General features: G+C 45.7%; 1 protein-coding gene across 3 annotated transcripts in view; it reads left to right on the top strand.

The window, feature by feature from the left end:
• The first annotated feature begins 717 nt into the window (after positions 1-717).
• The window catches only part of RHPN1 (rhophilin Rho GTPase binding protein 1), a 57,594-nt gene continuing 34,266 nt past the window's right edge, over positions 718-24,045 (top strand). For 2 of the 3 annotated variants that reach the window (XM_077271376.1, XM_077271375.1), the window contains exons 1-3: positions 718-829; positions 2,863-2,955; positions 17,602-17,717. In XM_077271376.1, coding sequence (XP_077127491.1) covers positions 779-829; positions 2,863-2,955; positions 17,602-17,717 — 260 coding nt within the window. In that variant the 5' untranslated portion in view covers positions 718-778. The remainder of the gene's footprint in view (positions 830-2,862; positions 2,956-17,601; positions 17,718-24,045) is intronic. The other variant, XM_077271377.1, reaches the window with a different exon arrangement.

Below are 24,045 nucleotides of genomic sequence, written 5' to 3'. Positions count from 1 at the left end.
ATGGCAGCCTGACACATCTCTCACCACCTGTTACCCTGCATTACCGCTCTCCTCCAGTAGGTGGCAGCCAGACACATCTCTCACCACCTGTTACCCTGCATTACCGCTCTCCTCCAGTAGGTGGCAGCCAGACACATCTCTCACCACCTGTTACCCTGCATTACCGCTCTCCTCCAGTAGGTGGCAGCCAGACACACCTCTCACCACCTGTTACCCTGCATTACCGCTCTCCTCCAGTAGGTGGCAGCCTGACACATCTCTCACCACCTGTTACCCTGCATTACCGCTCTGCTCCAGTAGGTGGCAGCCTGACACATCTCTCACCACCTGTTACCCTGCATTACCGCTCTGCTCCAGTAGATGGCAGCCTGACACATCTCTCACCACCTGTTACCCTGCATTACCGCTCTGCTCCAGTAGATGGCAGCCTGACACATCTCTCACCACCTGTTACCCTGCACTACCGCTCTCCTCCAGTAGATGGTGGCCTGACACAGTTCATCTGTTACCCTGCACTAGCCCTGTTTTCCAATAGATGGCAGCATTACGCTCTCACCACCCCGTTGCACTTTCATCAATGCTGCTCTAAACCCCGCCCACTAGAGTTCCAATCCTCTCGTTGCCAGGGTGATCGGTCCGCTGTAAACCTCAGCGCCGTCTCTTAACCCCGCCTACGTATCGCTGATTGGTTCTTTGGCGTGGTGATGGTTGATTTGATTGGTGGAGGCAGAAGAATGACGTAATCGCCCAGTTTTCGCTCCGCCCCTCTCCTTCTTCTATGGACACATGTAGATTGGAGCCGGAGACACCGAAGAGATCGGGAGCGGAGGTGCGTTATGTACGGGGGGTGTACGGTCCGTGTGTGCTGTATACGGGGGATGTACGCTCAGTGTGTGCTGTATACGGGGGGATGTACGGTCCGTGTGTGCTGTATACGGGGGATGTACGGTCCGTGTGTGCTGTATACGGGGGGATGTACGGTCAGTGTGTGCTGTATACGGGGGATGTACGGTCAGTGTGTGCTGTATACGGGGGGATGTACGGTCAGTGTGTGCTGTATACGGGGGGATGTACGGTCCGTGTGTGCTGTATACGGGGGATGTACGGTCAGTGTGTGCTGTATACGGGGGTGTACGGTCAGTGTGTGCTGTATACCGGGGATGTACGGTCAGTGTGTGCTGTATACCGGGGATGTACGCTCCGTGTGTGCTGTATACGGGGGTGTACGGTCAGTGTGTGCTGTATACGGGGGTGTACGGTCCGTGTGTGCTGTATACGGGGGGATGTACGGTCCGTGTGTGCTGTATACGGGGGGATGTACGGTCCGTGTGTGCTGTATACGGGGGTGTACGGTCAGTGTGTGCTGTATACCGGGGATGTACGGTCAGTGTGTGCTGTATACGGGGGGGATGTACGGTCAGTGTGTGCTGTATACGGGGGATGTACGGTCCGCGTGTGCTGTATACGGGGGATGTACGCTCCGTGTGTGCTGTATACGGGGGTGTACGGTCAGTGTGTGCTGTATACCGGGGATGTACGGTCCGTGTGTGCTGTATACGGGGGATGTACGGTCCGTGTGTGCTGTATACGGGGGATGTACGCTCCGTGTGTGCTGTATACGGGGGTGTACGGTCAGTGTGTGCTGTATACGGGGGGATGTACGGTCAGTGTGTGCTGTATACGGGGGTGTACGGTCAGTGTGTGCTGTATACGGGGGGATGTACGGTCAGTGTGTGCTGTATACGGGGGATGTACGGTCCGTGTGCTGTATACGGGGGGGATGTACGGTCCGTGTGTGCTGTATACGGGGGATGTACGGTCCGTGTGTGCTGTATACGGGGGATGTACGGTCCGTGTGTGCTGTATACGGGGGTGTACGGTCAGTGTGTGCTGTATACGGGGGATGTACGGTCCGTGTGTGCTGTATACGGGGGGATGTACGGTCCGTGTGTGCTGTATACGGGGGTGTACGGTCAGTGTGTGCTGTATACCGGGGATGTACGGTCAGTGTGTGCTGTATACGGGGGATGTACGCTCCGTGTGTGCTGTATACGGGGGGATGTACGGTCCGTGTGTGCTGTATACGGGGGTGTACGGTCAGTGTGTGCTGTATACCGGGGATGTACGGTCAGTGTGTGCTGTATACGGGGGGGATGTACGGTCAGTGTGTGCTGTATACGGGGGATGTACGGTCCGCGTGTGCTGTATACGGGGGATGTACGCTCCGTGTGTGCTGTATACGGGGGATGTACGGTCCGTGTGCTGTATACGGGGGGGATGTACGGTCCGTGTGTGCTGTATACGGGGGATGTACGGTCCGTGTGTGCTGTATACGGGGGATGTACGGTCCGTGTGCTGTATACGGGGGGGATGTACGGTCCGTGTGTGCTGTATACGGGGGATGTACGGTCCGTGTGTGCTGTATACGGGGGATGTACGGTCCGTGTGTGCTGTATACGGGGGATGTACGGTCCGTGTGTGCTGTATACGGGGGATGTACGGTCCGCGTGTGCTGTATACGGGGGATGTACGGTCCGCGTGTGCTGTATACGGGGGATGTACGGTCCGCGTGTGCTGTATACGGGGGATGTACGGTCCGCGTGTGCTGTATACGGGGGATGTACGGTCCGTGTGCTGTATACGGGGGGGATGTACGGTCCGTGTGTGCTGTATACGGGGGTGTACGGTCCGTGTGTGCTGTATACGGGGGATGTACGGACGGTCCGTGTGTGCTGTATACGGGGGATGTACGGTCCGCGTGTGCTGTATACGGGGGATGTACGGTCCGTGTGTGCTGTATACGGGGGGGTGTCCGGTGTATTGGCCCCAGGTCTTCATATATTAGGGGCCCCTCTCTTTCAGGGCCTCTTCCACCAGGTGCAGATAATGGAGGTTGTTCCCGCTGATGGCGACTTGTCCTCCCCGCACCGCGATACTGATGGCAGCATCCGGAAGGTGAGCGACCTCGTCCGTTCCATCGTGTTCATATTTGGCGCCTCCCCCTGGTTATATTTCTGCACCTGCACAGCGCTCCCCACCTCTAACACTGCGTTATGTGTCAGTCTACACTGCAGCAGAAGCTCTGGATGAGCAGCAGTCAGGTCCCCCCCGGTTGCCATGTGAATCCGCACAATATCTGATCGTGCATCCAAAGCTCCGAGACTTGTGAAAGCTGCAACATCCGACGAGGGTTTAATTGGAAAATCTTATTAAGGGTCATTATCTCCAACGAGATAACGGGATTCATAGAGGAAGAGCTAAAAATGTCATCACCGGACCCCCGTGTCCGACAGCGGGTATACAGGACCCACATGACCAACATCGAGTGCCGGGTATACAGGACACATATGTACGAGGCCGGGTATATAGGACCCACATGTCCGACACCGAGCGCCGGGTGCCGGGTATACAGGACTCATGTCTGATGCCGGGTATACAGGACCCACATGACCAACACCGGGTATATAGGACCCACATGCCGGACACCGAGCGTCGAGTATACAGGACACATATGTACGAAGCCGGGTATACAGGACTTATATGTCTGATGCCGGGTATATAGGACCCACATGTCCGACACCGGGTATACAGGACTCATATGTCTGATGCCGGGTATACAGGACCCACATGTCCAACATCGAGTGCCGGGTATACAGGACACATATGTACGAGGCCGGGTATATAGGACCCACATGTCCGACACCGAGCGCCGGGTGCCGGGTATACAGGACTCATATGTCTGATGCCGGGTATATAGGACTCATATGTCTGATGCCGGGTATACAGGACCCACATGTCCAACATCGAGTGCCGGGTATACAGGACACATATGTACGACGCCGGGTATACAGGACTTATATGTCTGATGCCGGGTATATAGGACTCATATGTCTGATGCCGGGTATACAGGACCCACATGTCCGACACCGGGTATATAGGACCCACATGCCGGACACCGAGCGTCGAGTATACAGGACACATATGTACGAAGCCGGGTATACAGGACTTATATGTCTGATGCCGGGTATATAGGACCCACATGTCCGACACCGGGTATACAGGACTCATATGTCTGATGCCGGGTATACAGGACCCACATGTCCAACATCGAGTGCCAGGTATACAGGACACATATGTACGACGCCGGGTATATAGGACCCACATGTCCGACACCGAGCGCCGGGTATACAGGACACATATGTACGACGCCGGGTATATAGGACCCACATGTCCGACACCGGGTATACAGGACTCATATGTCTGATGCCGGGTATACAGGACCCACATGTCCAACATCGAGTGCCAGGTATACAGGACACATATGTACGACGCCGGGTATATAGGACCCACATGTCCGACACCGAGCGCCGGGTATACAGGACACATATGTACGACGCCGGGTATATAGGACCCACATGTCCGACACCGAGCGCCAGGTGCCGGCTATACAGGACTTATATGTCACTGATCCCAGGGAGGATACGTTTATCATCCCCACCGCTGACACCAATTTGTCATGAACCGGGGTTGTTTGGTTGCCCCTGGTTCTTTCTGAAGGGGATTTATCTATATCCCACTTCCCAGTTCTGGTTTGGAACTTGCAGCTCTCTGGCGCCCCCTTACCTTCAGGTCAGACACGGTACTGCACCTAGGGTAATTAGTCACCAGAAATGCTGCCTGCTATGTACTGGCTAATGGGCACACTGCAGCGAGGGCGATATAACTACTCCCACACAGGTGGGAACAATGATTATCTACGCCGTCCATCGCTACCAGGTTTCCCAAAGGCGCAGGACAAATCCGCTGCCACCAGCTCCGATTTCTTAATTAATAACGGGTCCGGAGCCATCCCAGATTAGCAGAGTACGTGACAGTACGTTATAGAGCAAGGAGAAACGAAGCTAGTAATTTTATATATTTTACTCCAAAAGATAGGCAGTGTTTACAAAAGTGTATAAAGATATCATAAAATGAGACAAGTATCATATGTACAATACAATTGTAAATAAAAAGGGATTAGCGGAAGAAAATATGATACAGAGTATATCGTAGCACAACTGTGGAGGTGTACAAGTAGGTTCCCAGGCCCAAAGTGTGGTAACATAAAACTTGGCACTCAACTTAATTTTGAAATCCAGTGATATTTTAATGGAGTCCTGTCACAGTAACATGAGATGTTTCGGTCCTAGATGGACCTTCATCAGTCCGACCGCTGTTGTAGTAAGGATATGTACAGTGGAAGATAATATTTAACTTAATTCAAAGTGAAGGAATAGAAAGCTGCGCTTGTCTCTCCTACACCAACGCTGTGGTCCAACTACTGACTGATGAAGGTCCATATAGGATCGAAACGTCTCATGTTACTGTGACAGGACTGCATTAAAATATCACTGGATTTCAAAATTAAGTTGAGTGCCAAGTTTTATGTTACTAATGGAAGAAAATAGACTTACGGTTCTTTCATCTCATGGCTGACCATGCAGCTGGAGGGGGAGGGGCGATACATCAAGACGCATTACAGATATGACTCTCAGCTAAACCCTGGACAAAGACTAGTGAAGACGGAGGTCTCACTCACTTATCCCTGTGCCCAAAACTAAGGCCCTCCCCCTGTGGTGACCTCGCTCAGAGGCTGAATACTCCCCTTTCTTAAAATTATGAAAAGCCATTTCTACATATTTCTTGGCGTATGAACCTCATAGAAGAAAGACAAAATTATCACTATGGTCAGCAAGACCTGGGGGTTCAGTTAAATATAAACACGAAGTGTATATGAGCCCCGGTTAAGCAGCAATCCGTCTCTCTGTCCCTGCAAGGCGCTGCTCTTAGAAAACGCATCGGCGTGTAGCCCTATTGTCGCACATCCCAAATATATAACTTTCATATCTCTGTCACCACCTGAGGTCGAATTATATATCATGAATAATTCTCACACAACTTAGAAGATGCATGGCTGCAAACAAACATTCCTGAGGGAGGGGGGAAAAGAGTGGCTTAGAATTTCACTGTGCTGACAGGCAGAGAAGCATAGCTGCTAGGTGCTGCTGTGGGGGAAAAAGAGGGGGGTCGAATCTGCAGCGTGTGTCTGGAACCATGGAACCTTCTAGAAAATTACTCAGAACATGACATTATACATCATCGTGTTAACGTATATGGACTGATCCAGAGTTACATCTTGTATTATATCCCAGAGCTGCACTCACTATTCTGCTGATGTAGTCACTGTGTACATATATTACATTACTGATCCTGAGTTGCATCCTGTATTATACCCCAGAGCTGCACTCACTATTCTGGTGCAGTCACTGTGTACATACATTACATTACTGATCCTGAGTTACCTCCTGTATTATACACCAGAGCTGCACTCACTATTCTGCTGGTGCAGTCACTGAGTACATACATTACATTACTGATCCTGAGTTACATCCTGTATTATACCCCAGAGCTGCACTCACTATTCTGCTGGTGCAGTCACTGTGTGTATACATTACATTACTGATCCTGAGTTACATCCTGTATTATACTCCAGAGCTGCACTCACTATTCTGCTGGTGCAGTCACTGTGTGTATACATTACATTACTGATCCTGAGTTACATCCTGTATTATACCCCAGGGCTGCACTCACTATTCTGCTGGTGCAGTCACTGTGTGTATACATTACATTACTGATCCTGAGTTACATCCTGTATTATCCTCCAGAGCTGCACTCACTATTCTGCTGGTGCAGTCACTGTGTACATACATTACATTACTGATCCTGAGTTACATCCTGTATTATACTCCAGAGCTGCACTCACTATTCTGCTGGTGCAGTCACTGTGTGTATACATTACATTACTGATCCTGAGTTACATCCTGTATTATCCTCCAGAGCTGCACTCACTATTCTGCTGGTGCAGTCACTGTGTAAATACATTACATTACTTATCCTGAGTTACCTCCTGTATTATACCCCAGAGCTGCACTCACTATTCTGCTGGTGCAGTCTCTGTGTACATACATTATATTACTGATCCTGAGTTACATCCTGTATTATACTCCAGAGCTGCACTCACTATTCTGCTGATGCAGTCACTGTGTACATACATTACATTACTGATCCTGAGTTACCTCCTGTATTATACCCCAGGGCTGCACTCACTATTCTGCTGGTGCAGTCACTGTGTGTATACATTACATTACTGATCCTGAGTTACATCCTGTATTATCCTCCAGAGCTGCACTCACTATTCTGCTGGTGCAGTCACTGTGTGTATACATTACATTACTGATCCTGAGTTACATCCTGTATTATCCTCCAGAGCTGCACTCACTATTCTGCTGGTGCAGTCACTGTGTGTATACATTACATTACTGATCCTGAGTTACATCCTGTATTATCCTCCAGAGCTGCACTCACTATTCTGCTGGTGCAGTCACTGTGTGTATACATTACATTACTGATCCTGAGTTACATCCTGTATTATCCTCCAGAGCTGCACTCACTATTCTGCTGGTGCAGTCACTGTGTAAATACATTACATTACTTATCCTGAGTTACCTCCTGTATTATACCCCAGAGCTGCACTCACTATTCTGCTGGTGCAGTCTCTGTGTACATACATTATATTACTGATCCTGAGTTACATCCTGTATTATACCCCAGAGCTGCACTCACTATTCTGCTGATGCAGTCACTGTGTACATACATTACATTACTGATCCTGAGTTACCTCCTGTATTATACCCCAGGGCTGCACTCACTATTCTGCTGGTGCAGTCACTGTGTGTATACATTACATTACTGATCCTGAGTTACATCCTGTATTATCCTCCAGAGCTGCACTCACTATTCTGCTGGTGCAGTCACTGTGTGTATACATTACATTACTGATCCTGAGTTACATCCTGTATTATCCTCCAGAGCTGCACTCACTATTCTGCTGGTGCAGTCACTGTGTAAATACATTACATTACTTATCCTGAGTTACCTCCTGTATTATACCCCAGAGCTGCACTCACTATTCTGATGTCTCCTCTTGTTTCTTAGTTTTCGCTCGCTGCTGTTTTGGCCCATTGTTTCTGCTTTCCTGTCTCTTGTGCTGCAGTTTTGGATCTGGTGCAGGAATAATAATAGATATTTTACATGTGAAAATCCCAACTCAGGAGCGCGACCCATGCACCGCTGACTACAGAAACCAGTCAGTGGAAAAGGTGTTATATATAAAATTTTATCAAAAGTAAATGCCACAACACAAAGCAGGGGCTCGAAGAGTTAAACATGTACCCATGATGCTTCATGACCATAAACAGGGATTCCCTTTCTCTCTCCAGCCAGTTTACCTCCTTATTGTTCCCCTCTCCTTCTCATTATTGTACCCCTCTCCTTCTCCACCTTAATTTTTCCCTCTTATTTGCCTACCTTTTTCCCCTTTCCTTTGTCTACTTTGTTCCCTCTCCTGTTAGGGGTCGAGTTCCCGCTTCTGCACAGGGGGAATCTCGAAACATGTCCGCTGCGGTCTCCCATTCTTCTCCAGCCGCAGTGGAACCTGCTCAGCAGAGACGTCGGTCCCCGTGTCTGGCTCCAGTTGATACTGTGCGACTGGTTACTGCTGCCCTTCCAGGCTCTGCCATTGTAGCAGCAGCGAGCAGGCCTTTCTGGGACTAAGTCCTGCTTTTCCCAGACTGAGGATGCCCATTGGAGGTCGGGGGTCACATGCTCAGGTCCTGTTGTGGCTCCTATTGGACTATCTGGAAGGTCCCGTAGCACTGCTGCTATAAAAGATTTGCATGGCCGCTCGGCCATGCGTTAGTGTATACTTGAAAACGTGTGTGTGTGTGTGTGTGTGCAGATGTGTGAAAGTCGCTCCTTAATCATCCCCCTTCCTAGTGTTGTTGACTACTCGCGTATGGTGGATGCTTGCTATCTAGCGTCCGGCAGTGCTATCTGCACCTAACACACGATACAGCGTCCTATTGCTGTGACCGCCAGTGCGGCGCCGTGCGCTTTCCTGACCCAAGTCTGGGTGGTTAGTGGCGTCCGCCAGAGCACTGTTGTGCATTAAATTATTATTTCAGTTAAACTCTGACACCCCACTGTGCCTAATTTTTCCCCTCTCCTTTGCCTACCCTTTCCCCTCTCCTTTGCCTACATTTTTTCCTCTCTCCTTTGCCTACCTTTTTTCCTCTCTCCTTTGCCTACCTTTTTTCCCCTCTCCTTTGCCTACCTTTTTTCCCCTCTCCTTTGCCTACCTTTTTTCCCCTCTCCTTTGCCTACCTTTTTTCCCCTCTCCTTTGCCTACCTTTTTCCCTCTCTCCTTTGCCTACTTTTTCCCTCTCTCCTTTGCCTACCTTTTCCCCTCTCCTTTGCGTACTTTTTTTTTCCCTCGCCTTTGCCTACTTTTGTTTTCCCTCGCCTTTGCCTACATTTTTTTCCCTTGCCTTTGCCTACTTTTTTTCCCTCTCCTTTGCCTACATTTTCCTCATTTTTTTTCTACCTTTTCTATAGTTTGTTCCCTCTCTTTTTTGTTTCCTTTTTTCTCTTTCTTTTTTTACCTTTTCTTTAGTTTGTTTCCTTCTCCTTTTCTTCCTTCTCCCTTTTTTTCCTTCTCCTTTTTTTTCCTTCTCCCTTTTTTTTCTTCTCCTTTTTTGTTTCTTCTTTTTTCCTTCTCCTTTTTTTTTCCTTCTCCTTTTTTTTCCTTCTCCTTTTTTTTCCTTCTCCTTTTTTTTCCTTCTCCCTTTTTTTTCCTTCTCCCTTTTTTTTCCTTCTCCCTTTTTTTTCCTTCTCCCTTTTTTTTCCTTCTCCCTTTTTTTTCCTTCTCCCTTTTTTTTCCTTCTCCCTTTTTTTTCCTTCTCCCTTTTTTTTCCTTCTCCCTTTTTTTTCCTTCTCCCTTTTTTTTCCTTCTCCCTTTTTTTTCCTTCTCCCTTTTTTTTCCTTCTCCCTTTTTTTTCCTTCTCCCTTTTTTTTTCCTTCTCCCTTTTTTTTCCTTCTCCCTTTTTTTTCCTTCTCCCTTTTTTTTCCTTCTCCCTTTTTTTTTCTTCTTTTTTTCTTCTCCTTTTTTTTCTTCTTATTTGTCTTTTTTTGTCTTTTTTTTTTTCTCCTTTTTTTTTTCCTTCTTTCTTTTTCTTCTCCCTTTTTTTTTTTTTTTTCCCCCATCTCCTTTTTTTACCCTCTCCGCCTTCTTTTTTTTTCCCTCCTCTCCCGTTCTCTCTTGTGCCACTTTCAGCCTCACCGGTGGTTGTTCCGTGGTGTTTGGCCACATGGACGGCGATGTCTTATGGCGGAGCGGTGGGAGTATATAGGATCAGTGCTCATTAGTGAACCTGTATATTCCTGATTGCTGGCAGAAGCCCCCACATTCTGTGTGAAGCCCCCAGTAGCTGTCGGCCGCCCCTCCTACCTTTTGAAGTGATGGTTTTGTTGTCTTGTCCCATGCCTTTGTTCTTCCTATGCACACAATGCCAACATCTCGGCCCCCAATTATGTGACACAAAGCCCCCGCTCACGTCATTCATTCCCGCAGAGAGGCGTCTTTGTGTAGCAGTGGAGGTTTGTGCAGATTTCCATAAGTGGACCTGACAGATGTGTCCCTGCTCTGACTTCTCTGATTTTGATAAAGATATAATGTTAAAAAAAAACACATTTAAAAGCTAAAACTATAAAGCAGTAAATAATTGCAAACAAAGAATATATAAGGATTTATAATCCCAATCTACAGCTAATAGCTGGAAAATGGTCAAATACTGTGTACAAAAAAAACCAAAAATAAAAACAGTGTATACAAAAAGGGAATGTGTAGTGTGAGGTGAGGAACAGCCAAGCTCTGCTACAAAGGTGAGGGTGTGGAAGAAGGTGTCCTGTCACAGCCAGGCACCATGGCGAGACTTTGTCCAGCAACAAGACACAAAGTAGTTATAGTGCATCAGCGAGGGGTCTCCCAGGAAAAGATCTCACGGCAGACCGGGGCTTCAGGATGTAATGTTCAAGCTCTTCTAAAGAAACACCAGGAAATGGGCGACATTGAGGACCATAGACGCAGTGGTGTCCAAGGAACTAGCGCAGCAGCGGAGACACATCATGTTACTTGCCTTTCAATCTGAAGATGTCCAGCAGTGGCATTAGCTCAGAACTGGCAGCGACCATTGGGACTGGCTACACCATCTACAGTGTGGAGAAATCTAGCCAGAAGTTGTCTTCTTGGAGAAATTGTGGCCAAAAAAGCCCCAGACCTTCTACATGAATCAAGATCAAGGCTCAACGATGCCCAAAAACATAGAAACCGGTCAGAACAATGGCAGCAGTCTCTGGCCTGAGAAGTAAAATGTGAAATATTAGGCTGTAGCAGAAGCAGATTGTTCCCCAGTGGATCCTCATCGAGGTTACTGCCGGTCACTGAGGCTGCGTTCACAGCCGGGCCAATGAGCTGCAATGACCTCCCGCCGGTGTCTCATGGTGCAGAGGCGAGTTCATCACATTGAAATAACCCCAGTGCTAGTGGGGATCTCATCAAGGTCACCGCATTCCAGCATGGCTGGAAACGCAGCCTCCGTGTCTGGTGGTAACCTCGATTACATCACCGCTAGTCATTAATGCTGCCCTCGCAGCAGTTCAGTCACCAGCGGTTCTCAGCCTGGGTGGTCGCATTTTGGCACCGTACAGTTTGAAAGCCGTTTATCCCCAGACATAGATTACGGCGTTGGACAGAACGATGGACAGGTGAGGAATGTTGTTGTTTTTTTTTATTTTAGTTTTATTACAGGAGACAAGGGATTTGGTGGAATTAGGCATTAGGTGATTGTAACTGTTTTTGTTATTTTTTAAAATAAAGTAAAACTTTTATTTTATTTAAAATAAAAGACTTTATTCTGGCTGTGCCTTTATCTACCTTATAACTATAGGATAATGGGTAGGTCTTATAGACGCCTCTCCATTAGTAATCCGTGGGCTTAATGTCACCAGACGATAAAAAGGTGACATTAACCCCAGAAATATAACCCCCCCCCCTTGCCACTGGCAATACATACGCCTTTTCTGGGCAGCTGCTATTTTTAGGCTGGCCCCTTACCAGCATGAGAATACCACTCCCCAGCTGTTTGCTTTAACAAGACTTGTTGTCAAAAATGGGGGGGACCTTAAGCCATTTTTTAATTAGTTGTTTAAATAATTAAAAAATATGGCGTGGTGACTACTCTATTCTTGATAACCAGCCTTGCTGAAGCTGACAGCTGGAGGTTGTGACCTGCAGCTGTCAGTTTTGCCTGGCTGGTTATCAAAAAACCAGGGGACCCATGCAGGGTTTTTTTTTTTTTTTTTTTTTTTAAAAGCGGCTAATAAATATTCCCATCAGCCGCCGTCTGCTCTCCCTGTTAGGCCGGCGTCTCACTAGCGAGTTTTACGGATGTATGAGAGGTGCAGAAAATATGGATTGCATACGAGACAATGATTCTCTATGTCCCAGCTCCTATCTGCCGTATTTTACTGATCCGTATTATACGGTCTTGTACGGCCGTAGAAAATCGCAGCATGCTGCGTTTGTCACCGTATTGCGCAAAAAAAATCGCCAATGAAAGTCTATAGGGGCAAGAAAAATACGGATTACACACGGACCAACAGTGTGACTTGCGAGAAATAAGCAGCGGTGTTCTATAGAAAAGCCGGCAATTCAATTGCCGGCTTTTTCTTTCTCCTTCACAAACCCGACATGATATGAGACATGATTACATACAGTAAACCATCTCATATCCCTTTTTTAATTGCATATTCCACACTGCTAATGTTAGTAGTGTGTATGTGCAAAAATTGGGCGCTGTAGCTTTTAAAATAAAGGGTTAAATCGTGGAAAAAATTGGCGTGAGCTCCCGCCCAATTTTATCCGCCAGAGTGGTAAAGCCAGTGACTGAGGGCAGATATTAATAGCCTAGAGAGGGTCCATGGTTATTGGCCCCCCCCTGGCTAAAAACATCTGCCCTGAGCCACCCCAGAAAAGGCACATCTGGAAGATGCGCAAATTCTGGCACTTGGCCACTCTCTTCCCACTCCCGTGTAGTGGTGGGATATGGGGTAATGAAGGGTTAATGTCACCTTGCTATTGTAAGGTGACATTAAGCCAGATTAATAATGGAGAGGTGTCAATTATGACACCTATCCATTATTAATCCAATAGTATGAAATGGTTAATAAAACACACACATTATTTAAAAGTATTTTAATGAAATAAAGACACAGGGTGTTGCAATATTTTATTATACTGGTAATCCACCTGAAGACCCTCGTCCTGTAAAAAAGGTAAATTAAAAAATCAACAATATCCCATACCTTCCGTAGTTCTGTCAGTCCCACGATGTAAATCTATCTGAAGGGGTTAAATCATTTTACAGCCAGGAGCTGTGCTAATGCAGTCGCTCCGGTCTGTAAAATGTTGTGAATGAATGTAATGCAGGGCAATGTCCTGTAGTTACCTTGGGTCGCGGTGATGCGCCCTCTGCTGGATGTCCTCATATGAACTCTAGCGTGGGAACTTTTCCCAGGCTCGAGTTCATATGAGGACATCCAGCAGGGGGTGCGTCACCGCAACTCAAGGTAACTACAGGACATTCCCCTGCATTACATTCATTAACAACATTTTACAGACCGGAGCGACTGCATTAGCACAGCTCCTGGCTGTAAAATGATTTAACCCCTTCAGATGGATTTACATCTGGGACTGACAGAACGACGGAAGGTATGGGATATTGTTGATTTTGTTGATTTTTTAATTTACCTTTTTTACAGGACGAGGGTCTTCAGGTGGATTACGAGTATAATAAAATATTACAACACCATGTGTCTTTATTTCATTAAAATACTTTTAAATAATGTGTGTGTGTTTTATTAACCATTTCGTACTATTGGATTAATAATGGATAGGTGTCATAATTGACGCCTCTCCATTATTAATCCGGCTTAATGTCACCTTACAATAGGAGGTGACATTAACCCTTCATTACCCTATATCCCACCGCTACACGGGAGTGGGAAGAGAGTGGCCAAGTGCCAGAATACATCTTCCAGATGTGCCTTTTCTGGGGTGGCTGGGGGCAGATGTTTTTAGCTGGGGGGGCCAATAACCATGGACCCTCTCTAGGCTATTAATATCTGCCCTCAGTCACTGGCTTTACCACTCTGGCGCAGAAAATTGCGCTGGAGCCCACGCCAATTTTTTCCGCGATTTAACCCTTTATTTTACAAGCTACAGCGCCGAAATTTTGCACATACACACTACTAAAATTAGTAGTGTGGAATATGCAAAAAAAAAAAAAAAAGGGATATGAGATGGTTTACTGTTATGATCCGGTGACCTTGGAGCCGCATGAGACTTTCTCAGGAGTAGGTGGAACCTGTACTGACCGCAATCCCTAAACTGACACCGCAACTAGAAGTAGCCGTGGGGTGCACCTAACACATCCTAGACACCTCGACACAGCCGGAGGACTAAATACCCCTATAGATGGAAATGGGAATTCTATCTTGCCTCAGAGCAGAACCCCAAAGGATAGGCAGCCCCCCACAAATATTGACTCTGAGTATTAGAGGAAAGACACACGCAGGCAGAAATCAGGATTTAGCAAAAGAGGCCACGCTAGCTAAATAGGAAAGGATAGGACAGAATACTAAGCGGTCAGTATTAAAACCCTAAAAATATCCACAGCAGATAACACAAAAATTCCACCATCTAACTAAAGACATGGAATGTATATCTGCATCTCCTGAGAATCCAACTTGACTGAAATATCCAAACACAGTCTAAGCTGGACAAGAAAAAACATTGAATAATACTGAATTGTAAAGCACACAGCATGTGTGCTGTAGAAACAAAACCAGACACTTATCTTTGCTGATTTGGCAGCAGGGCAGGAGGAACCAGACAGAGATGCAAAACCTCCAAGAACAATGGACAACTGGCAAGGGCTAATGAATCCTGCACACCTAAATATCCCAGTCAGAGCTGCAATCAGCAGGGACACCTGCCCAGGATTGCAACCCAGGGACAACTGCATTACTACCAACAACCACCGGAGGGAACCCAAGAGCAGAATTCACAACAGTTTACTGTATGTAAACCATGCCTCATAACCTGTCGGGTTTGTGAAGGAGAAAGAAAAAGCCAGCAATTGAATTACCGGCTTTTCACATATCTCGCGCTGAATTACATATAAATACAGTGTGTATATATGTATGTATATATAGTAAATATATATATATATATATATATATATATATATATATATATATATATATATATATATATATATATATATATATATATATATACACACTCACCGGCCACTTTATTAGGTACACCATGCTAGTAACGGGTTGGACCCCCTTTTGCCTTCAGAACTGCCTCAATTCTTCGTGGCATAGATTCAACAAGGTGCTGGGAGCATTCCTCAGAGATTTTGGTCCATATTGACATGATGGCATCACACAGTTGCCACAGATTTGTCGGCTGCACATCCCAAAGATGCTCCATACAAGGCAGGATGGATCCATGCTTTCATGTTGTTTACGCCAAATTCTGACCCTACCATCCGAATGTCGCAGCAGAAATCGAGACTCATCAGACCAAGCAATGTTTTTCCAATCTTCTACTGTCCAATTTCGATGAGCTTGTACAAATTGTAGCCTCAGTTTCCTGTTCTTAGCTGAAAGGAGTGGTACCCGGTGTGGTCTTCTGCTGCTGTAGCCCATCTGCCTCAAAGTTCGACGCACTGTGCGTTCAGAGATGCTCTTAGGCCTACCTTGGTTGTAACGGGTGGCGATTTGAGTCACTGTTGCCTTTCTATCAGCTCGAACCAGTCTGCCCATTCTCCTCTGACCTCCGGCATCAACAAGGCATTTCTGCCCACAGAACTGCCGCTCACTGGATTTTTTTTCTTTTTCGGACCATTCTCTGTAAACCCTAGAGATGGTTGTGCGTGAAAATCCCAGTAGATCAGCAGTTTCTGAAATACTCAGACCAGCCCTTCTGGCACCAACAACCATGCCACGTTCAAAGGCACTCAAATCACCTTTCTTCCCCATACTGATGCTCGGTTTGAACTGCAGGAGATTGTCTTGACCATGTCTACATGCCTAAATGCACTGAGTTGCCGCCATGTGATTGTACGGATGCCATATGGATTACATGCGGAGGATATCATGCGCAAAATACGCTGCCACACCCTGCCTACGGATGACATACGGATCACTATTTTGGGAACATTTCTGCGTATTATGGCCGTAAAATACGGACCATATTTTCATACGCTGAGTGTGACGCCGGCCTTATTAGCGGCAGCAGGCGTCGGCTGATGGGAGCAGTAGTCCAATCAGCTGACACCAGTGACCGGAGGTAAACTTTAAACCTCCGATCACAGCTGCGGGCTTACAGTGTCATTTGACAGCGTGGTAACCGCGGCTGTCTGACAGGCGGTAATGATTTTATTATCAATCACAAGCAGTGTTTGCCGCGCTGCCATGCACCCGAACCCGAACAGTAACACGGTGTTTGGTGTCCATGCCGAAATAGTAGGTGTTTGGTATGGACGCCAAACTTTACTGTTTGGGCTCGCACATCTCTACTCCTAATTTATTCTGCAGCCGGACAACGACCCCCAACATCCAGCCAATGCCATTAATAACAAGGAGTCCTGGGGTGATGATCTGACCCTATAGATCCCTGATCTCACATCATCCCTACTGTCTGGGATCATGTGAAGAGACAGAAAGATCCACACAAGCCTCATCCACAGAAGATCTGGGGTCCGGTCTCCAAGATGTTTGGTACAACCTCCTGCCAAGCTCCTCCATAACCTGTGTACAAGTGATAAGAAGAAGTGATGGGCGGTTGCCAGATACTGATAATGGAGGCGGCAGGTGGTCGCCAGATACTGATGACGGGGCAGCCACCGGGCACTGATGATGAAGGCTGCGAGCGGCCAATGGGCACAACTGAGGAGATTTAAATTTTTCTTCATTAATTTTACACTTTTTTGTTGTTGTTTTGCCATTAGGCCAGAAAGCCCATGTTTATTTTGCTGAACCCTCCCGTGGTTTGTGCTGTGCTGTAATAAACCATCAGGTGATTTACACGAGAGGCGTTCCTGTGTCTACCTCTGCGAGGAGCCAAGTGATTCAACCCCTCACGGCCCAAACATTTCAGGTTTTGAAGGCATTGTTGCTCCCCAGCATTTCCCCGCACCGGCCGATCACTCCTGCGCTGGGACAATAGATATTATTATATTTCCAATATGGAAAATAATCTGTTCTTAGTGAATTAGGGAAGCTAAAAAAATCTGCAAAAAAGGCTAAAATTGTACAATCAAAGCTGTACAAAATAAAGAAAGAAAACGTCAGGGATCCAACAAGCAAGAAGCCAAATCATCTCCAGAAAATATATAAAAAATGCTTCAAAAAGGTCAAATAAGAGGAAAATAACGTGATAAATGTGTCCGTTATTAGAGAGGGGGCAATCACTGGCTATAAGGTGCATGTCTTATGGGGTCTACAGAGGTCGGGGCCCCTTATGTGACGTGTACATCGAGCACATCTGTTTTCTGCAGTATTTTGTATGTGACCCCCGATTTTCTCCTGCAGGGATGTGACCCGTTTGCCCAGACGCAGCGCAGTAAGCTCCAGCACCGCCGGGCCCGGATCAACCAGCAGATCAACAAGGAGATGAGGATGAGAGCCGGAGCCGAGAACCTCTTCCGGTCAGTACTGGCGCCTGTGTCGGGAATTCCATCAGATTTGTCATGGTGGGAGTAGTAGTGCCGTACGCTGTATTCTTCTTCATGTCAAAACTAGTGAAATGCTGAAAGACCCCAAAATAATCCTCTGGGGTCTGACAGGCGCGGCCATCAGCAGATTGTTTTATCTTCTATTATGATATGAGCCCGTAACTCCGATGTGCCATGGCCTAATACCCTCATCATCCGTCATTAGGATTCCTCTACATAACTCTGTGCAACATTTCTCTGTTATCCCTCATAACCCCGAAATAAATCGCCTAATCCTGAAAATCCTCCCAGCACCGAAACAAATCCACATCAGCCGCAGCTCAGAGTGTTATCCGGATAATGAACTGCGCTGACACATTGTGACGAGGGAGAGGTGCACGCTGTACGTTACCGGCAGAAATTTTGCTTTCTTGGCTTTTTTCAGAGAATATGAATTAGAACACCAAAATGTTTTCACCACTCATGGTTAGTGGTTGGGTGAAGCCATTTATTGTCACTACTGTGTTTTCTCTTCTTAAATCATAATGACAACCCAAAACATCCAAATGACCCTGATCAGAAGTTCACATACCCCATTTCTTAATACCGTGTATTGCCCCCTCTAACATCAATGACAGCTTGAAGTCTTTTGTGGTGGTTGTGTATGAGGTTCTTTATTTTCTCCGATGGTAAAGCTGCCCACTCTTCTTGGCAAAAAGCCTCCAGTTCCTGTAAATTCCCGGGCTGTCTAGCATGAACTGCGCGCTTGAGATCACCCCAGAGGGGCTCAATGATATTGAGGTCAGGAGAATGAGATGGCCACTGCAGAACCTTCACTTTGTTCTGCTGTGGCCAATGACAGGTCGACTTGGCCTTGTGTTTTGGATCTTTGTCATGTTGGAACATACAACAACGTCCCAAGCGCAGCTTCCAGGCTGATGAGTGCAAATTTGCCTCCAGTATTTGCTGATAATGTGCTGCATTCATCTTTCCTTCAACTTTTGACTAAGTTTCCTGTGCCCTTGTAGCTCACACATCCCCAAAATATCAGCAATCCTCCTCCGTGTTTTACAGTAGGAATGGTGTTCCTGTCATCATAGACCTTGTTGACCTCTCTCCAAATGTAATGTTTATGGTTGTGGCCAAAAAGTTCAATTTTGGTCTCATCACTCCACATTACCTTGTTCCAGAAGTTTTGAGGCTTGTCTATGTTTTGTTGTTTTTTTTTTTTTGCGTATTGTAAGCAAGATACTTTGTGGCATTTGTGCAGTAATGGCTTTCTTCTGGCGACTCGTCCATGCAGCCCATTTTTCTTCAACTGCCCCCTTATTGTGCATCTTGAAACAGCCACACCGCTAGTTTTCAGAGAATTCTGTATTTCAGATGATGTTATTTGTGGGTTTTTCTTTGCATCCCGAACAATTTTCCTGGCAGTTGTGGACGACATTTTTGTTGGTCTACCTGGCCATGGTTTTATTTTTACAGAACCCCTGATTTTCCATATGTAATCACAGTGTGCACACTGCTGACTGGCATTATCAATTCCTTGGATATCTTTTTGTATCCCTTTACTGTTTTATACAGTTCAGCTACCTTTTCCCATAGATCCATTGACAATTTTTTTGCTTTCCCCATGACTCACAATCCAGAAATGTCAGTGGTTGGATGAAAGATGCAAGAGTCTGTCTGGATCCCAGAAACTCACTCCGCTTTTATGCACACTGTCACAAATCCCACCGGGCTGCCACCAATTTGTCACGGATCCCACCGGGATCCCACCAATCTGTCATGGTTCACAGGGAAGCTACCTTTATCATCCCCACCACTCACACCAATTTGTCATGAACCGGGGTTTTTTGGTTGCCCCTGGTTCCTTCTGAAGGGGATTTATCTATATCCCACTTCCCAGTTCCGGTTTTAAACTTGCAGCTCTCTGGCGCCCCCCTTACCCTCAGGTCAGTCAGGGTACGGCACCTAGGGTAATTGGTCATCAGAAAGGCTGCCTGCTATGTACTGGCTATTGGACACACTGCAGCAAGGGCAATATAACTCCCACTCAGGCGGGAAAAATAATTAATGCCGCCGTCGCTACAAAGCCTCCCTCTGGTCCGAAGCCAACCCAAATCAGTAGCGTAATTCACTTCAGAGGAAGCAACAGTTCGTTTAGAGCATGGGGAGACCAGCTAGTGCTAGTAAATTATATATTTTACTCAAAAAAAAAAAAGTAGGCAGTGCTTTCAAAGTATAAATAGAAATTATAAAGGAGACAAATCATATGTACAATACAAATAAAATGGGATTAAAATTGAAAAGAACACTTACAGGTCGTTATGTCATTGTATCATCTTGACTGGCCGTGTGTTGGGGAGAAGGGTGAGCATATATCCAGATGCATGGCACCCCTCTGTATAGCAGCTGGACCCCAGACAAAAGACACTGCAAGAATGCTGTCTCACTAAGTTATTCCTAGCCCAAAACCCAGGCACTCCCCCTGTGGTGACATCACTTAGAGGCTGAAACCTCCCCTTTACTTAGACTTAGGATAACTATTTTTATACCTAGCTCGCTGTAGGAATCTCATGTCTGGAATACACCCGGATCACGAGGTGCGCCACGTCGGGGTGATTCTTTTAGTGTAAACACTTAGCAATTACCTGAACCGCTTATGAGGAAATCCACGCTTTGCACTTGTTGCGTTTAGCTTCTAGCACTTTCAGTGAGTGATTGCTCTTTCGATGAACATCCGGAATATATATTTCTTATATCCCTAGCCCGGATCGGTGCCCATATATATCACGTTAATAGAAGAAAGGATCTCATGCAGTTTGGAAGGGGCTATACCAGTTTGGGCTGGTATTAGTTGGGAGGAGGGAATGAGTAGTTATAGGGAGATTTATCTGCTGCAGATAACAGCCATAAACTGCTCACACATTGGTATCACGTTGCAGGGAGTGTCTGCTATAGGGCTTTGTCTTCGTATGAACGATTGCAGAGGGAGAGAAAGGGATGTGGTCGAATCTGCAGCATTTGTCTGGAAAGCCATGTACTTTCTGAAACTAAACTCACAATATGACATTTTTACATTATCGTGACACACACACTGATTACAGGCAAACAGGTCACAGGTGAGGATGTTACCTTCAGTAGCCATTCACACTCATTTGTGTCAATGTCTGTGCATGTCATCAGGCCAAAATCACCAGGGGATGTGAACCTTTGATTGGGGTCATTTGGATGTTTTGGGTTGTCATTATGATTTAATAAGAGAAAACACAGAAGTTTGACAATAAATGGCTTCACCCAACCACTAACCATGAGTGGAGGAAAGGTTTTGGCATGATCATTCATATCCTCTGAAAAAAATCAAGAAAGCAAAAATTCTTCCAGGGTATGTAAACTTTTGAGCAAAACTGTAACACAGTGATAACTCTCTGAGTACAGATAATGTAGTAGATGTCACCTGCAGTCCTATGTAACACCACAGATAACACAGTGATAACTCTCTGAGTACAGATAATGTAGTAGATGTCACCTGCAGTCCTATGTAACACCACAGATAACACAGTGATAACTCTCTGAGTACAGATAATGTAGTAGATGTCACCTGCAGTCCTATGTAACACCACAGATAACACAGTGATAACTCTCTGAGTACAGATAATGTAGTAGATGTCACCTGCAGTCCTATGTAACACCACAGATAACACAGTGATAACTCTCTGAGTACAGATAATAACATAGTAACATAGTTATTAAGGTTGAAGGAAGACTTTAATTCCATCTAGTTCACCCCATAGCCTAACCTAACATGCCCTAACATGTTGATCCAGAGGAAGGCAAAAAAAACCATGTGGCAAAGAGTAAGCTCCACATTGGGGGAAAAAATTCCTTCCCGACTCCACATACGGCAATCAGACTAGTTCCCTGGATCAACGCCCTATCAATGAATCTAGTGTATATACCCTGTAACATTATACTTTTCCAGAAAGGTATCCAGTCCCCTCTTAAATGTAAGTAACGAATCACTCATTACATCATCATACGGCAGAGAGTTCCATAGTCTCACTGCTCTTACAGTAAAGAACCCGCGTCTGTTATTATGCTTAAACCTTCTTTCCTCCAGACGTAGAGGATGCCCCCTTGTCCCTGTCACCGGTCTATGATTAAAAAGATCATCAGAAAGGTCTTTGTACTGTCCCCTCATATATTTATACATTAACATAAGATCACCCCTTAGCCTTCGTTTTTCCAAACTAAATAGCCCCAAGTGTAATAACCTATCTTGGTATTGCAGACCCCCCAGTCCTCTAATAACCTTGGTCGCTCTTCTCTGCACCCGCTCTAGTTCAGCTATGTCTTTCTTATACACCGGAGACCAGAACTGTGCACAGTATTCTAAGTGTGGTCGAACTAGTGTCTTGTATAGAGGTAAAATTATGTTCTCCTCATGAGCATCTATGCCTCTTTTAATACATCCCATTATTTTATTTGCCTTTGTAGCAGCTGCCTGACACTGGCCACTGAATATGAGTTTGTCATCCACCCATACACCCAGGTCTTTTTCATTGACAGTTTTGCCCACAGTTTTAGAATTAAGCACATAGTTATACATCTTATTACTTCTACCCAAGTGCATGACCTTACATTTATCCCCATTAAAGCTCATTTGCCATTTATCAGCCCAAGCTTCTAGTTTACATAAATCATCCTGTAATATAAAATTGTCCTCCTCTGTATTGATTAGCCTGCAGAGTTTAGTGTCATCTGCAAATATTGAAATTCTACTCTGAATGCCCCCTACAAGGTCATTAATAAATATGTTAAAAAGAAGAGGGCCCAATACTGACCCCTGTGGTACCCCACTACTAACCGCAACCCAGTCCGAGTGTGCTCCATTAATAACCACCCTTTGTTTCCTATCCCTGAGCCAGCTATTAACCCACTTATACATATTTTCCCCTATCCCCATTATTCTCATTTTATGTATCAACCTTTTGTGTGGCACCTTTTTGAATATTGGCACCGCATTTGCTATACGCCAGTCCTGTGGTACAGACCCTGTTATTATGGACTCTTTAAAGATTACAAATAATGGTCTATCAATGACTGTTCTTAATTCCTGCAGTACTCGGGGGTGTATCCCATCCGGGCCCGGAGATTTGTCAATTTTAGTGATTTTTAGACGCCGCCGTACTTCCTGCTGGGTTAAGCAGGTGACACTTAATGGGGAATTTTTGTTATCACTGATCATATTGTCACCATGGGATTTTCTTGTGTAAATACTGATGAAAAAAGTCATTTATCAGATTGGCTTTTTCCTCATCCTCATCCACCATTTCACCCAGACTATTTTTAAGGGGGCCAACACTATACATTTTTTAGTTTCTTACTATTTATATAGTTAAAGAATATTTTGGGGTTATTTTTGCTCTCTCTGGCAATGAGTCTCTCTGTCTCAATCTTTGCTGCCTTGATTTGCTTTTTACAGAATTTAATTTTCTGTATTTATTTAATGCCTCCTCACTACCTACTTCCTTTAATTCTCTATATTCTTTCTTCTTGTCCCTTATTGCGCCCCTTACAGCTCTATTTAGCCATATTGGTTTCCTCCTATTTCTAGTATGTTTATTCCCATACGGTATATACTGTGCACAGGTCCTATCCAGGAGGCTAATAAATGTCTCCCATTTTCATTGTGTACTTTTATGTCTCAGGATATCGTCCCAGTTAATTGCACCAAGATCCTCTCTCATCCGTTGGAAATTTGCCCTCCTGAAGTTTAGTGTCCTTGTCACCCCTCTACTACACATCTTATTAAAGGATACACAAAAACTTATTATTTTGTGATCACTATTCTCCCAGTGACCCCCAACCCTTATATTTGATATGCGGTCTGGCCTGTTGGTTAATATTAGGTCTAGCAGTGCCCCCCTCCTTGTTGGGTCCTGAACCAGTTGTGAAAGGTAATTGTCTCTCATAGTTGTCAGACCCCGATCACCTTTGCTGGAACTGCAGGTTTCTGTTTCCCAATCTATTTCAGGGTAGTTGAAGTCCCCCATAATAATGACTTCTCCTTGAGTCGCAGCTTCATCTATTTGCTTTACGAGGATATTCTCCATTGCTTCCATTATTTTTGGAGATTTATAACAAACCCCTATCAGTAATTTATTATTTTTTCCCCCTCCCCTTATCTCCACCCACTGGGACTCTACATTTTCATTAAATTCACCTATATTATCACGCAGGATAATGTAGTAGATGTCACCTGCAGTCCTATGTAACACCACAGATAACAGTGGTAACTCTGAGTACAGATAATGTA

Source organism: Ranitomeya variabilis, chromosome 6 (genome assembly GCF_051348905.1).
Source record: "Ranitomeya variabilis isolate aRanVar5 chromosome 6, aRanVar5.hap1, whole genome shotgun sequence".
In the NCBI taxonomy this organism is placed as follows: Eukaryota; Metazoa; Chordata; class Amphibia; order Anura; family Dendrobatidae; genus Ranitomeya; species Ranitomeya variabilis.
The sequence above is the reverse complement of the archived record's forward strand: the minus strand, read 5'-3'. Positions and strand labels throughout refer to the sequence as shown.